Source organism: Vespa velutina, chromosome 24 (genome assembly GCF_912470025.1).
Source record: "Vespa velutina chromosome 24, iVesVel2.1, whole genome shotgun sequence".
Taxonomy (NCBI): domain Eukaryota; kingdom Metazoa; phylum Arthropoda; class Insecta; order Hymenoptera; family Vespidae; genus Vespa; species Vespa velutina.
This window is the reverse complement of record NC_062211.1, coordinates 602,137-614,593: the sequence shown is the minus strand read 5'-3', so window position 1 is coordinate 614,593 and position 12,457 is coordinate 602,137. Positions and strand designations below refer to the sequence as shown.

General features: G+C 27.1%; 5 protein-coding genes across 7 annotated transcripts; 1 reads left to right on the top strand and 4 right to left on the bottom strand.

Moving 5' to 3' along the window:
* Positions 1-10: 10 nt before the first annotated feature.
* LOC124957079 (aspartate--tRNA ligase, cytoplasmic) lies at positions 11-3,041 on the bottom strand. The gene is made up of 12 exons (XM_047513737.1): positions 2,886-3,041; positions 2,632-2,666; positions 2,401-2,485; positions 2,126-2,309; positions 1,950-2,052; positions 1,565-1,886; positions 1,286-1,457; positions 1,001-1,148; positions 747-936; positions 586-666; positions 386-497; positions 11-292 (listed from the first exon to the last, which is right to left on the bottom strand). The coding sequence occupies exons 2-12, from the start codon at positions 2,664-2,666 to the stop codon at positions 129-131; spliced, it is 1,596 nt and encodes a 531-aa protein (XP_047369693.1). The 5' UTR covers positions 2,886-3,041; the 3' UTR covers positions 11-128.
* Positions 3,042-3,202: 161 nt separating this feature from the next.
* Positions 3,203-5,277, bottom strand: LOC124957083 (prohibitin-2). The gene is made up of 6 exons (XM_047513742.1): positions 5,015-5,277; positions 4,636-4,898; positions 4,235-4,552; positions 4,066-4,143; positions 3,852-3,948; positions 3,203-3,597 (listed from the first exon to the last, which is right to left on the bottom strand). Exons 1-6 carry the CDS (start codon positions 5,142-5,144, stop codon positions 3,407-3,409), a joined length of 1,077 nt encoding a protein of 358 aa, XP_047369698.1. The 5' UTR covers positions 5,145-5,277; the 3' UTR covers positions 3,203-3,406.
* Positions 5,278-5,627: 350 nt separating this feature from the next.
* On the bottom strand, positions 5,628-8,107 carry LOC124957080 (the record flags this gene model as incomplete). The annotated part of the gene is made up of 8 exons (XM_047513738.1): positions 7,750-8,107; positions 7,506-7,625; positions 7,238-7,355; positions 6,918-7,170; positions 6,711-6,833; positions 6,237-6,327; positions 6,018-6,154; positions 5,628-5,919 (listed from the first exon to the last, which is right to left on the bottom strand). Coding segments are annotated over exons 1-8 (1,278 nt in total), but the record flags the coding sequence as incomplete, so codon positions are not given.
* Positions 8,108-8,376: 269 nt separating this feature from the next.
* Positions 8,377-11,632, top strand: LOC124957077 (mediator of RNA polymerase II transcription subunit 8). Of its 3 annotated transcripts, XR_007103437.1 has the most exons (8): positions 8,377-8,548; positions 8,806-8,997; positions 9,067-9,312; positions 9,504-9,512; positions 9,787-9,957; positions 10,047-10,164; positions 10,240-10,370; positions 10,466-11,632. XR_007103437.1 is itself a non-coding variant. In XM_047513730.1 (7 exons), exons 2-7 carry the CDS (start codon positions 8,833-8,835, stop codon positions 10,317-10,319), a joined length of 789 nt encoding a protein of 262 aa, XP_047369686.1. In that variant the 5' UTR covers positions 8,377-8,548; positions 8,806-8,832; the 3' UTR covers positions 10,320-11,632. The 3 variants fall into 3 exon arrangements, 2 of the variants coding, with proteins under 2 accessions (XP_047369686.1, XP_047369688.1); XM_047513730.1 differs by having other exon boundaries at positions 10,240-11,632; XM_047513732.1 differs by lacking the exon at positions 9,504-9,512 and having other exon boundaries at positions 10,240-11,632.
* On the bottom strand, positions 9,985-12,363 carry LOC124957074 (probable methyltransferase-like protein 25). The gene is made up of 5 exons (XM_047513725.1): positions 11,990-12,363; positions 11,676-11,894; positions 11,012-11,591; positions 10,767-10,901; positions 9,985-10,690 (listed from the first exon to the last, which is right to left on the bottom strand). The coding sequence occupies exons 1-5, from the start codon at positions 12,197-12,199 to the stop codon at positions 10,425-10,427; spliced, it is 1,410 nt and encodes a 469-aa protein (XP_047369681.1). The 5' UTR covers positions 12,200-12,363; the 3' UTR covers positions 9,985-10,424.
* Positions 12,364-12,457: the final 94 nt, after the last annotated feature.

Sequence of the window (12,457 nt, the reverse complement as noted above, 5' to 3'; positions counted from 1 at the left end):
GACCTGGGAATTACTTGTAAATATAATTTTGTTTCTATTTCGTTTATTTTGTAAACCCTTTAGAAATGTTAACATATAAAGCAATATTAATGCTATATATATTTAGTAAATATAGTATGTGTAAATATCTATGGTGTAAGACGTTTAGGATCACGTGGAAACATAGAAACTTTTCGAATATTATCCAAACCAAGATATAACATCACCACACGTTCCAAGCCAATACCACCACCTGCATGAGGAGGACAGCCATATCTAAATGCATCGATATATGATCTGATCTTCTCAATATCTAAAGTACAAACAAAGATATGTAATAGTTATATAAAATATATTATAAATTATAAATAGATAAATGAATAAGTATAAATGTAAAGTAACTTACCAATACCATGATATTTGGCACGTTCTGTTAAAAAGTCTGGGTCATGAATACGTTGTGCACCTGATATGATTTCTTCACCACGCATGAACATGTCATAAGAATTTGATGTTTTCTATTATATACAAATATAATTAAATAATTATATTGATCAAATTGTAAGAAATGTTATAAGCAAATAAGTTTTAAATGATCACACTTACAGGATTATGGGGGTCAGGCATAGTATAGAAAGGCCTTATTGCCAAAGGATATTTATCCAAAATATAAAAGTCTGTATCATACTGAAAAAGAAACATACTTTTTATAATAGTGATAAAAATACTGAAAGATGTTAAAACAAAGATGATAAAACAAAATTTACTTTAGCTTTTACAAGTTTCCCCAATAGTTTTTCATCTGGTGTTGATAAATCATCTTCTTCTCCTAAAGTTACACCCGCTTCAGATAATAATTCAATTGCTTGTGGAAATTCTAACTTCAGGGGAGGATCTAAGAATTTAAAAGGTTCTACTGCATACTGTTGATTGACAGCTGCTATTTCATCGGCATAACTAAAAATTAATTTTTGTTAATTATTTCGAACGTATTTTTATTGTTTTAAAATTTAAAACTAACTTGTCACGCAAGCCTCTGAATAATTCAGTAAACATTTGACCAATAGTATCAATAACTTCATGGTAATGGTATTTAAATGCCATTTCTAAATCAAGACCAACAAATTCTGTCAAATGTCTATGAGTATTGGAATCCTCAGCTCTAAAAACTATTAATATAATTTATATAAATGTTATTTGTTATCTTATCATTAATAATTTAATAATAGAAATATAATCCAGAATTTTAAGTTACTTTATATTTAAAAAATAGTTTGTATATTTAACTCTTATCATTATAATCTACCTGCTCCAATAGTATAAACTTTATCAAAATCTGCTGCTATAGCCATTTGTTTGTAAAGTTGTGGAGATTGAGCCAAATATGCATTTCCTTTAAAATAGGATACAGTAAATACATTTGCACCACCTTCACTTGCTGCAGAGATAATCTTTGGTGTATGTATTTCAACAAAGCCCTATAAGACATTGTAGTAGTTAAATTTAAATCTATTATATACATGATTACACACGAGTACACGAATACATTTACCTATACAAGTAGATATATTTACAAAGAAATTACCTTAGCTGTTAAAATATCTCGAAAAAGTTTGCACACTCCAGCTTCTATTCTAAATATAGCTTGATTAGCAGGAGTACGTAAATCTAATATTCTATTGTCTAATCTGGTATCTTGATTAACTTTTATGTTCAATCCTGTATCATCTGATTCATTAACGGCTCTAGCTGCATCTTCAATTTGGAGCGGTAATTGCGGTTTTGCAGCACTTACTACAAAAATTCTTTGAATATGTACTTCTACATCCTTTTGTGAACATGATTCAATAATAGCAGGCACTGTTTTTATAATTGCTTCAATGTCTATTATAGATTCCTTTGTTATACTATGGAACAAATATTGTATGTGTCATTATAGAATTAGTTTAATAGTCTTTATTCAAACTTACTTTGATATAAATTTGATCATTTGCTTGCTAACTTGTTCATTCACTGCAGCTAACCCTTGTACCGTATAAGACTGCTGTCTTAGTACTATGAAACATTGTTTGCCTAAAAAGTTGTATAAAATATTACATACTATCATTATATTAGAATAATAATTATTTAATAGGAAAATATATACCTTTTGCTCTACTTGTATGTAAGCGTCCTCTTAACCATATAGTTTGATTTTCTAATCTTTTATTTAATTCTTTCACATGAACAAAATTTCTTTCCTTATATGCTTCTTTACTTTGTATCATAGGGAACTCTCCATATTTGCCAAATGATATATCATCTTCATCTATTACATCTTGTTGCATTTGCTAATTTTTTATGCATTTATTAATTTATGAAATATAAAATCATTACAAACTAGTAAATATAGTAAATAATAAACGTAAACTTTATACGTACTACTTGAGCTTTACGTTCAGCTTTTTTTGCTGCTTTTTCTGCTTCTTTTTGTTGTTTCTTAAGAGCTTTCTTAGATAATCCTTCTCTTTATAATAAATAAATGAGATGTTAGAAATATTATTTTTACAAATAACCTTAAACATATTTTTTATTTAAACATCTTAGTATTAAATATAATATTATAAATTAAAGTTAAAAATAATGATGCAACAATAAGAAATGTGAACATACCCAGCTGTCGGTTCCATTGGCTTTTCTTCACCCATCTACAGATAGCGATTAAAAAATTTATTAAATGTGTAATAATTAAGTCCTAATGATATTTAAAGTTATAGCTATTATCGCAATTAACGTTGAAAAATTCATCTATTTATATATCTTATCAGCTCAGATTTTTTTTTAAAGGTTAGTTCATGCACAAAGTATTTTTGAAAGATAAAAAATTAAAAAATTAATTTGTTCGCTAACATTAACAATATACAAACCTTGAACAAACCATTCAATTAGGAATGAAGTGAAAGAAAATATAAATTTATAGTAGTAGAATTTGTGAATCATAAAAAATCAACAATCCATAATACTTTCGCAAGTTCAGTGCAGACGACACGTACTAAACCAACGCCATAGTTATGACTATATTCCGTAAATTTATACTTGATAATTAAACGATTACTTTTTTTAGATTTTATTATTATTTATTATATGTTTTTTTACGGAGTAAATGGTCTGGTTATTTTATTTTATTTATTAAATATACGTTACTTATAACACTTTTATATTTATTTTATATTATTGTTTAATCAATTTTTATTTAATATATATTATCATTTATTTTAATATATTTTGTTATATTTTGAAATTAATATTTAATTATATTATATAACAATATATAAAATTAATCTAATGTTAAGATACAGAATGTACAAGCAATATGAAAGTTTAACCAAATTATTTTTTACAAGCTCGCTACGCAAACTGTGAATGTTTTGAAATGTGAAATTTACATTTATGAAACTATCATTTTAGCGCTATAATCTGCTGATTCCAATAAAAGAGAAATAGGATCTTCAGGATCTGTTGATGTATGCTTGATGGATGTTTTGTCTGCAATTTTTAATGCTTGGGAACCGGATTTAATGATAAAACCGGTATTCAGTGTTATGTCATTCCAATTGCTCCAGTTCAATTGTTCACTATCTGAAAACAGTTTACCTCGAGCTTTGCGAGCGAGCGTTGCAATATAGGATGAAAAGGAGAAAGTTGTACAGTGATACAAGATGATAATAATTATCTTAAATCTTATTGGTAATGTGTGTATCTATACAAAGAATAGTAAGATACATATCGTGCTTTTAACTATGTATATATGTTTGTATGTTATATTTATAAGCAATATTAGAAACATAATGAAAAAAGTAAAATCAAAATAACTTGTTTCCTTTACTTCTTACTTTTCAATTTATCTGAAGAGTCATCAAACGATGGATCTTGAATGTTTAACATGAGACTATTCCCACTAAGATACACTCGATTTTGAGATTGTGCAATCTACAAATAATTTTTAATTTCATTAATATATATTAAAATTGTCTTTTTAAATATATATATATATATATATATATATATATATATATACATATTTAATTAATTTTATATTTCATTTACCGTGCGAGCAATTCGTCGAGCCGCACGTATTTTACGAAGCTTCAAATACCCTGGATTTTGACTCAAAGCTATACCAAGGTGCATTGGAGTTAAGGATAATTTCATCACACATAAAATATATATAATATCTACAAAATATAAATTATAAATAATGATTATAAAAGGATATCATTTTAGCAGCTTCTGCTTCTCCTTCAGCCTGTACAATTTTTTGTTGCCTCTCTTGTTTAGCTGTTTCAACTACAAATGCAGCTCTTTGAGCTTCTTGTTGGGCTACTTGTTTAGCTTCTACCGCAGCAGTATATTCTTTTCCAAAACTAAGCTCTGTTATAGAAACATCATCTAACACAATATTAAAATCACGAGCACGTTCGGTTAATTCTTTACGTACTAAATTTGAAACTTGCTGCCTTTGTGTTATAAGTTGTGATGCATTAAATTTAGCAACAACTGACTTAAGGACTTCATTACATATACTTGGTAATACCTATAAATATATTTTCAATTATTAACAAAATTTTTAATTTAATTAGAAAAAATAATATTATAGAATTCATTTTATTTTTTTACCTTCTCATCATAATCAAGACCTAATTGACGATACATAGTAGGCAATGAAGCTGCATCAGGCCGCGATAGAACTCGAAGAGATATATTAACCATTTGTAAATCTTTTGAACCGGTAGGTGATGAAATTTTTCTTGGCTTACTTCTAATGTCATATATTATAGGGTAGTGAAACCATGGAACACGAAAATGTAAACCCTCTGAAAAAATATCTTTTTGGATGCCATTAAGACGAGAAAATATAATAGCTCTATGACCAGCATCCACTGTAAAAGAAATAAGTAATATCTTAATTACTTTATTAGTATATATGCAGAATATAGAAATATAGAGATCAATTTATAGATGATCAAATGAAAATAATGTTTAAATTAAATCAGACCTGTATACATAGATTTAGCTATTCCGTAAGCCGCCACGCCGGCTGCTGCAAGAACTTTGAAACCTAAAGATAAATTATTAGGACTTTTGCTAAATCGTGACGCGAAATCATTTAATTTATTTTGCGCCATTGTTAAAAAATAATTGTTCTTGAATTATTTTATTTCAATTAATAGATATTTAAATATTACTACTATTAACACCGATCTAAGAAAAAGGTTACAAATTCAAGATGGAGATACAAAATGGTGACCGAATATTTCAAGAATATATATATATATAAGAAAAGATGCAAATACGCCATCTGATGGGATAAATTTACAATTAAAAAATATATTGCTTAGGCAATATTTTCTACATACATGTATAAAAACTAGTAGTCCTCGTGATAATTTCTTTTTTTCTAATATTCCTAAATCTATATTTATAAGCAATAAAATATATGATTATTTAAAAATAAAACTATAAATATCAGATCATTATTGAAAGTATTACTTTTGTAAAAATGATTTGTTTATATACACGCACATAAACATACACACACACAGAACAAATATATTACGCATTAGTTATATATTACTCTAATTAAATTTTTACGAAAATCATTTGAAATCTATATTATACATGTTTATAATGTTCAAAAATTTATTGCATTGAGCGCAAAATAGTGAAGTATGACATTGATGTACGTACAATCTTGAAAAAGAAAAGAAAATATATATTATAAATCTAATAACTGAGATCGTATAATCGAAAAATGAATTATTTCTTACTGCACTAAAAGTTTCCATAGATATGACGAACATATTTGCTGCAGTTAATGTGCAAGGTACTCGTGATCTAATTAACATAAAATTAATAACTTTTCTCGTTCTAATCGAAGTTTGATACCATTCAACATTTATTCTGTAATCGATGGAAATTTTTGATAAAATTGAATATAATTATAACACTTGACATTTAAATTCTTAATAAAAAAAATAGATTATAATATATTAACTTACAAATATTCAATCATGCGATCACTATGATCCATAAGACGTTGAGCATTTATACTTTCAAAAAAGAGATGAGCTAATTGAGCATAAGAGAATGCCAATTGTTGAAGAAACTTGTTTGTTTCATCCATATATGTAACGGCCTAAACAAATGTCTATCTTTATGTGAAAAAAAAAATGTAAATTAATTGTTTAACATGCATAAAAATAATCATTAATTTATACCTGCAGGCCTGTGATACTCATCCCAATCATATTGAGTCCTGCCTGCAGAAAGAAAGATGTGGAATAATAGGATTCCATAAGGTCGGCAAACCTTTATAGAGTAAATCGTTACATTTAGTAATAAAGTATTTTTTATCATTACAATTTTAATGTGTTTAACATATTCACACCGGCATGTATCATTAGTGGTACATTTAGGACTGTCCCATTGAATGTCTCGTGTCACCAACGGTACATACACAATTGTTCCATCGGACGGCTTGTGCCATCGGTAATACATACACAATCATCTTATTGGACAATTTGTATCATTGGTAGGTGGTTCAAGCCGCCGGATAAAAAACATATGAATGAGAGAACCGTCTCATGGCGAAAAAAACAAATTATATCACCGGCGTAAACGTGTTAATATCGTACAAGACATAATAAAAGGAAAAATAGTTTTAAAAATGAAGAATTTATAAAACTACGAACTCTATAGCTTTTTTGTGTCTATAAACGCATTCGGCCATATATTTATAAGATTTATCATGCTTTATAGAAGGATTTATGTCAAAATCGAAAGTTTCATTGTCTGCCACATGATGAAGTTGATACCTGGAATAATATTGATACATTTAATACTTGAAATATATTAAAATCTGAAAATTGTGTTCTCGTTTGAATAGACAAAAATTCTACCCTATTGTTGAAAATAATCCGCAAGCATGCTGTATGAAAATCAGAAACATTGTATCAATAGCAACGATCGTAGAAACGCAAATTACAATGGTCACATAAGAGTGAAGAATAATAAAATAATAATATCTTTGAGTATCCACGAAATATTCAACGTGATGTATCAATGGTCGTTCACTTGTTTCGTTTAAGGTATTAAAAATAACTGGCTTCAATGGTGTGATCATAAATATTACCATTGCCGTGTATAAAAAGCCTAGAAAGTCATGTAACAGTCAGATTTACTGTTAATTTTGACAGTCTTTATATAATACTCTCTTCACCTGCGTATATGATGGTAAATCTTCTTCCATCTTTAGCATATTTTTTTAGAATATTTACTTCTCCAGCTTTAGTATATGAAATAATATCTGTTTGAATACGGTCGATGAGTATCTTCATCTACAAATTAATAATTTGCTATTTATATTAACGCAAGAATAATTGATTATATACGAATAAAATAAACTACAGGAAAATACTAGATTTGATTTGAAGAATGCGGTAAGATGAACTTTAGCCGTGAAATAATGCGAGATATTATTTAAATACCTTCTCCGTTTTAAGCGCACAATTTATTATTTTAATTATACCACCTAAATCGACTATGAAAGGAGCCAAGTTTTCCAATAAAACATCCATATCATGAAACGAAGTTATTAAAGCACACATCTATAGGGAAAATAAAACAAAAAAAAAAAAAGAAAAGAAAAGAAACAAAATTAAATGACGTTTAAAATCTTTTCTATAAAAAAAAAAAAAAAAAAAGAGCGTTATTGATATAATTAATAGATACCTTGGCTATCATTTGTGTGCCGGCTAGTAAAAATAAGATTGATAAAGTGATATTTCTTCGACTGATCGTTTGATAAGGCCACTGGCCGATAAAGGATAATAAAACTTTATTGATTCTATAGTGACTACCGTCAAAGAAGTCCATTACGTTCGACTACTATTGAATAAACACTGGGAGAGAAATCCCCTTTCCATGTGCAATAACACATAATGTATTCAGTAATTTTCTTCTCATCTAAGATTCCCTTAGTGACGATAATAGCTATAAGGGACATCTGTAATTATGTATACTCATATGTGCGTTTACACACGTATAGACATTTACACGATGACTTAGAATTAGCTGTTATTTCTGATAGTTTTCCTTTGACTTTGAAAGACAGATTATTGTGTCTTATATTGTTCAATCAAGGGAAAATCTGTTTTTGATTTTCTCGAGATAGAAATTTATCATGGAAGAAATTGATCAACATTATGTAATATAATAGATCTATAACACGAACGGAGTGGAAAATCAAATAATTTATTTTTAAATAATGAAACATGTAAAATTGATCGATATATAATTCGATTATGTTGATTACTTCGATATATCGAAAACCGATTCTACAACTAGACATTGATGTCGCTTATGGTGAATATAATGTCATATGATTTGACACGGTAGATAATCGTGTTGTGATATTTTTTGAACAGTGATTAAAAATATATTTGTTAGAAAAATTCATTTAATTCCTTAGATAAAGAATTCTATTTCTTTCTAGAAAAAATTATATTTATAATATATATTATTGAATCAGGTAAGTGGATGACAGAAAAGTAATCTAACTGAAATAAAATTGTACGATATATATTATTAGTTTTTATCGATATCACAATTAAATACAATTGTTTTTCTTATACAAATTTTTTATTAATTGATTATTAAATATATGTATTTTATATATGCATACATATATATATATATATATATAAATAGAATATATCTTATATAGAACATCGAACAAGTACAGGTTATCTCTAATGTATATATTCACATATATATTCATGTTTATAGATATTTGCTTATACAAGAATATAAAAAATGCAGCGAGAAGAAAAGCAACTAGATGCTGCCCTAGAAGCTATTATTACGAGAGTTAATGATTTGAAGACATCTATTGCATCAATGATATTTAAATTAGAACACGAGTATGAAACTTTAAATTGGCCAAATTTTCTTGATAATTTTGCTCTCATTTCTGGTCATGTAGGTAAACTTAAAAATTAATTGAATATAGATCAATTCTGAATGCTATAAAAAATAATTCTTTTATAGTTGACCAGTTTATCCAAAATACTTAGTCACGACAAAGCTCCAAGCTTAAGAAATCTTACAGTATTACCATTGCGCTTAAATCCTGAGAAAGATGAAGAATTACTTCGATTAACTGAAGGCAGAATTCCGACATTTGCTCATGATTCAGTACCTGATTATTTAAGAACTAAATTAGAACCTCAAGTGGAACAAAAAATGATGCAGTTAGAAGCCAAAGCAGCAAATTTAAATCATGAAGCTTCTCATGTAAGACAATTTTATATTTTTTATAGATATAAAATGAAATTTATAATATCAACTTTTTTCATATGTAATTTAAACATATTTATAACAACAAAAATATTTTCATGATGAAATTTGTGTACTTTCTTAGATAAGTAAACATAAAAGTAATTTATTCTACTTCTTTGTTAATGTGCTAACTAAACCACAACTAGGAATATAATGTAAGCTACCATCAGATAGCTTGTATTTTTTTTTAGTTCCATTAGCTTTGGACTGTGATTAAGATAAAAGCTTGATGTAGAAAAAGTTATTAAATTTTACACACATATATTCTATTCAGATGCATTTCATAATTCATTTATCTTTTAATCTTAACACTATTAATTATTTTTATTTATAATTGATTATATGCATTTGTCATATACAGTTCATTTAGCAAATGGAACACAAGACACATTACTGTTTAAATTTCATGTAGGTTTTGATGGGTTTCAGAAACAAGTAGCACAATATACTAAAGTGATTAGTCATGTTTGGGATATAGCAAATAAGGCACGTGAAGAATGGGAAAGTGAAGCTGGTTCTAGAGCAACACAAGCACAAACCAGTAGTGCAGCAGATACTCATGCACTTGTTGCTGCTGTTGGAATGGGAAAAGGATTAAAAGTAATAATCCTTTATTTTTTAAAATCATAATATATTAATTCATTTTATTTAAACAGATACTACAGATATTATTGTTCAATTGCTTACAGTCCGATTCAGTTCCAATGGTCCAGTCAAATGTTAACCCCGTACCAAGTGGTATGATGGTAGGTAGACCTGCAAACCAACAACAGTCTGGAGGACAAGGACCACTTGGAAATACACAAAGTAACTAAATTATTCTAAGATATCATTGATTAATACTTTATAAAATTATATTAATTTTCAATTATTTTATTATAGTGGGACAAATGAACAAAGCTCCTAGCGCAATCAAAACAAATATTAAAGCTGCATCACAAATTCATCCGTATGGAAGATAGGAGATAATAATATTTTTATTAGAACATGTGACAACATTATAACTGAAAAAGGTATACATATATACATGTGTATAACATTTATAGTTTTAATTTATTATTGCAGTTTTATTTAATTATATTTCTTTTTATTTTTTGTGCTATAATAGCATTAGATCGTGGGGATAATATTTTATTCATAACAGGAAAAATAGTTGCTTTTAAGCCTTGTTCTTGTAACCAACACAACCGATCTTGTAAGACTATTGATTCTGCTGGTGCTTGTAAAATTAATTGTAGACCAGTATAAATTTCTACTTCTTTCGATCTTTGACAATGATGTTTCCATAATTCTATTATATCATTTTCGATCATTTCATGGTAATTAATTTTTCCTTAAATACAAACAAATTCTTTTTATTACTTGTGTGACATTTATAAAGCATATAATTATTAAGGAAAATATTTTACCGTCTTTTTGTGGCATTACTTCATCGATTGGTTCAAAAGTATATCTTAATAACGTATCCTTCACATAATTTTCAATGCTAGAACATTGAGATCGTCTTGTAGCTTTTCGAACTCGTTTTTTTAAATGAAATTTATCTAAAATTAATTTCATTAAACTTTTTATATATATATATATATATATATATAACTTAGGAAATAAGAATAAAATAAAAAAAAAATATATATATATATATACATCTATTTACTTTGTTTTACATATAATTCAACCACAGCTCTAGCAAGTACGTGAAAAGCATGTATATCATGTGAATCTTGAGACATACTAATCCATCTTTCAGCTGCCTCTTGACATGCTAATCGTAAAAATGGTTGTCTTAAAAATGTACTAGTATCTAAATTTGAATTAGCAATTACTTTCTGAAGGCATTGTGACATTGGAAAATTATCAAAATATTGTGTGTTATTTGGCATTTCTTTTCCATTTTTGGATATAGAAAGTTTATGGTAACAACACGAAATCAAAATCAATAATTGTGCATTTTTCATATTACAAAATATTTTAGATACATATACACTTAAGTCTCCACAGGCGTGTAATCCAATAAAACAAAGATTATCAATTTTTCCAAACTCAGAAAATACAAGAAATTCTATTGTTTCTATAGAATGATATGATAGTTTACAAAATGCAAATTTAACATGATTTACAGATGTTGGATATATTTTCATTTGTCTATTACGAGCTATATTTATATTTGTTTCATTCCCATCTAATCCAAGTACTTTATATCCATATAAGTAGTACAGTAATTGAGAAACATATCCCTAGAAAAATAAATTATGAAGTTTTACTTCAATATTATGTATCCGATCAACTTTTATTTTTGTAATAAAAAATTGTTTTCTTACCAAACCACTTCCAAAATCAACAATAACATCTATCTTTTGTGTTTTACATTGTGCATGTATCAATTGTGCCAAGTGCATTATTTCATGTTGTTTTTTGGGATTTAATCCTTTTATAAATTGTTGTGGCACTTCTAATGTTATTGAAGGATTTATGTCTGATAATTTATTAATATATTTACATTTTTCTATGAAATTCTGAAGTGTTTTAGGCCATACAGGCTATAATATAAAAAAAAAAGAATATTAAATCACTGTTGCAAATTCTAAAATCTTTCAAATAATTCTTATAACGATAATTATTTAAACTTGCTTACCAATGTTTTGTTAACAACAAAGTTGTTAAGTTCTTCATTTGTTAAAGATTCCAATACATCTAACCATTCTTTAGGAATATCATCCAATGATCTTTTAACTAATATTTCAGTAACTGGATGGTTATAAATCCATTGTGTTTTATGGAATAAACATAATGCATCTAGGAAATATTTAGTTAGCAATTCTTCATTCTGATGACAAAACGTCATAATTACGTATAGTGAAAAATAAATAATTTTACATCTCCTGCCACAATTATGATTAATTTATGTATTATACAAAGAATGATATAAAATTTTTATTCAAATCATTCTAACTTTAATGTTTTCACTTGAGCAACTCGGAGTTGATTGAAGCGCCTTCTAATGTTACTTTTAGGAAACTTCTTTTAATCTAAACTGTCTCACAAGATGCATATAATGAATACCTTTAATTTATTGATGAAAAATAAATTTTTAATTATTCTT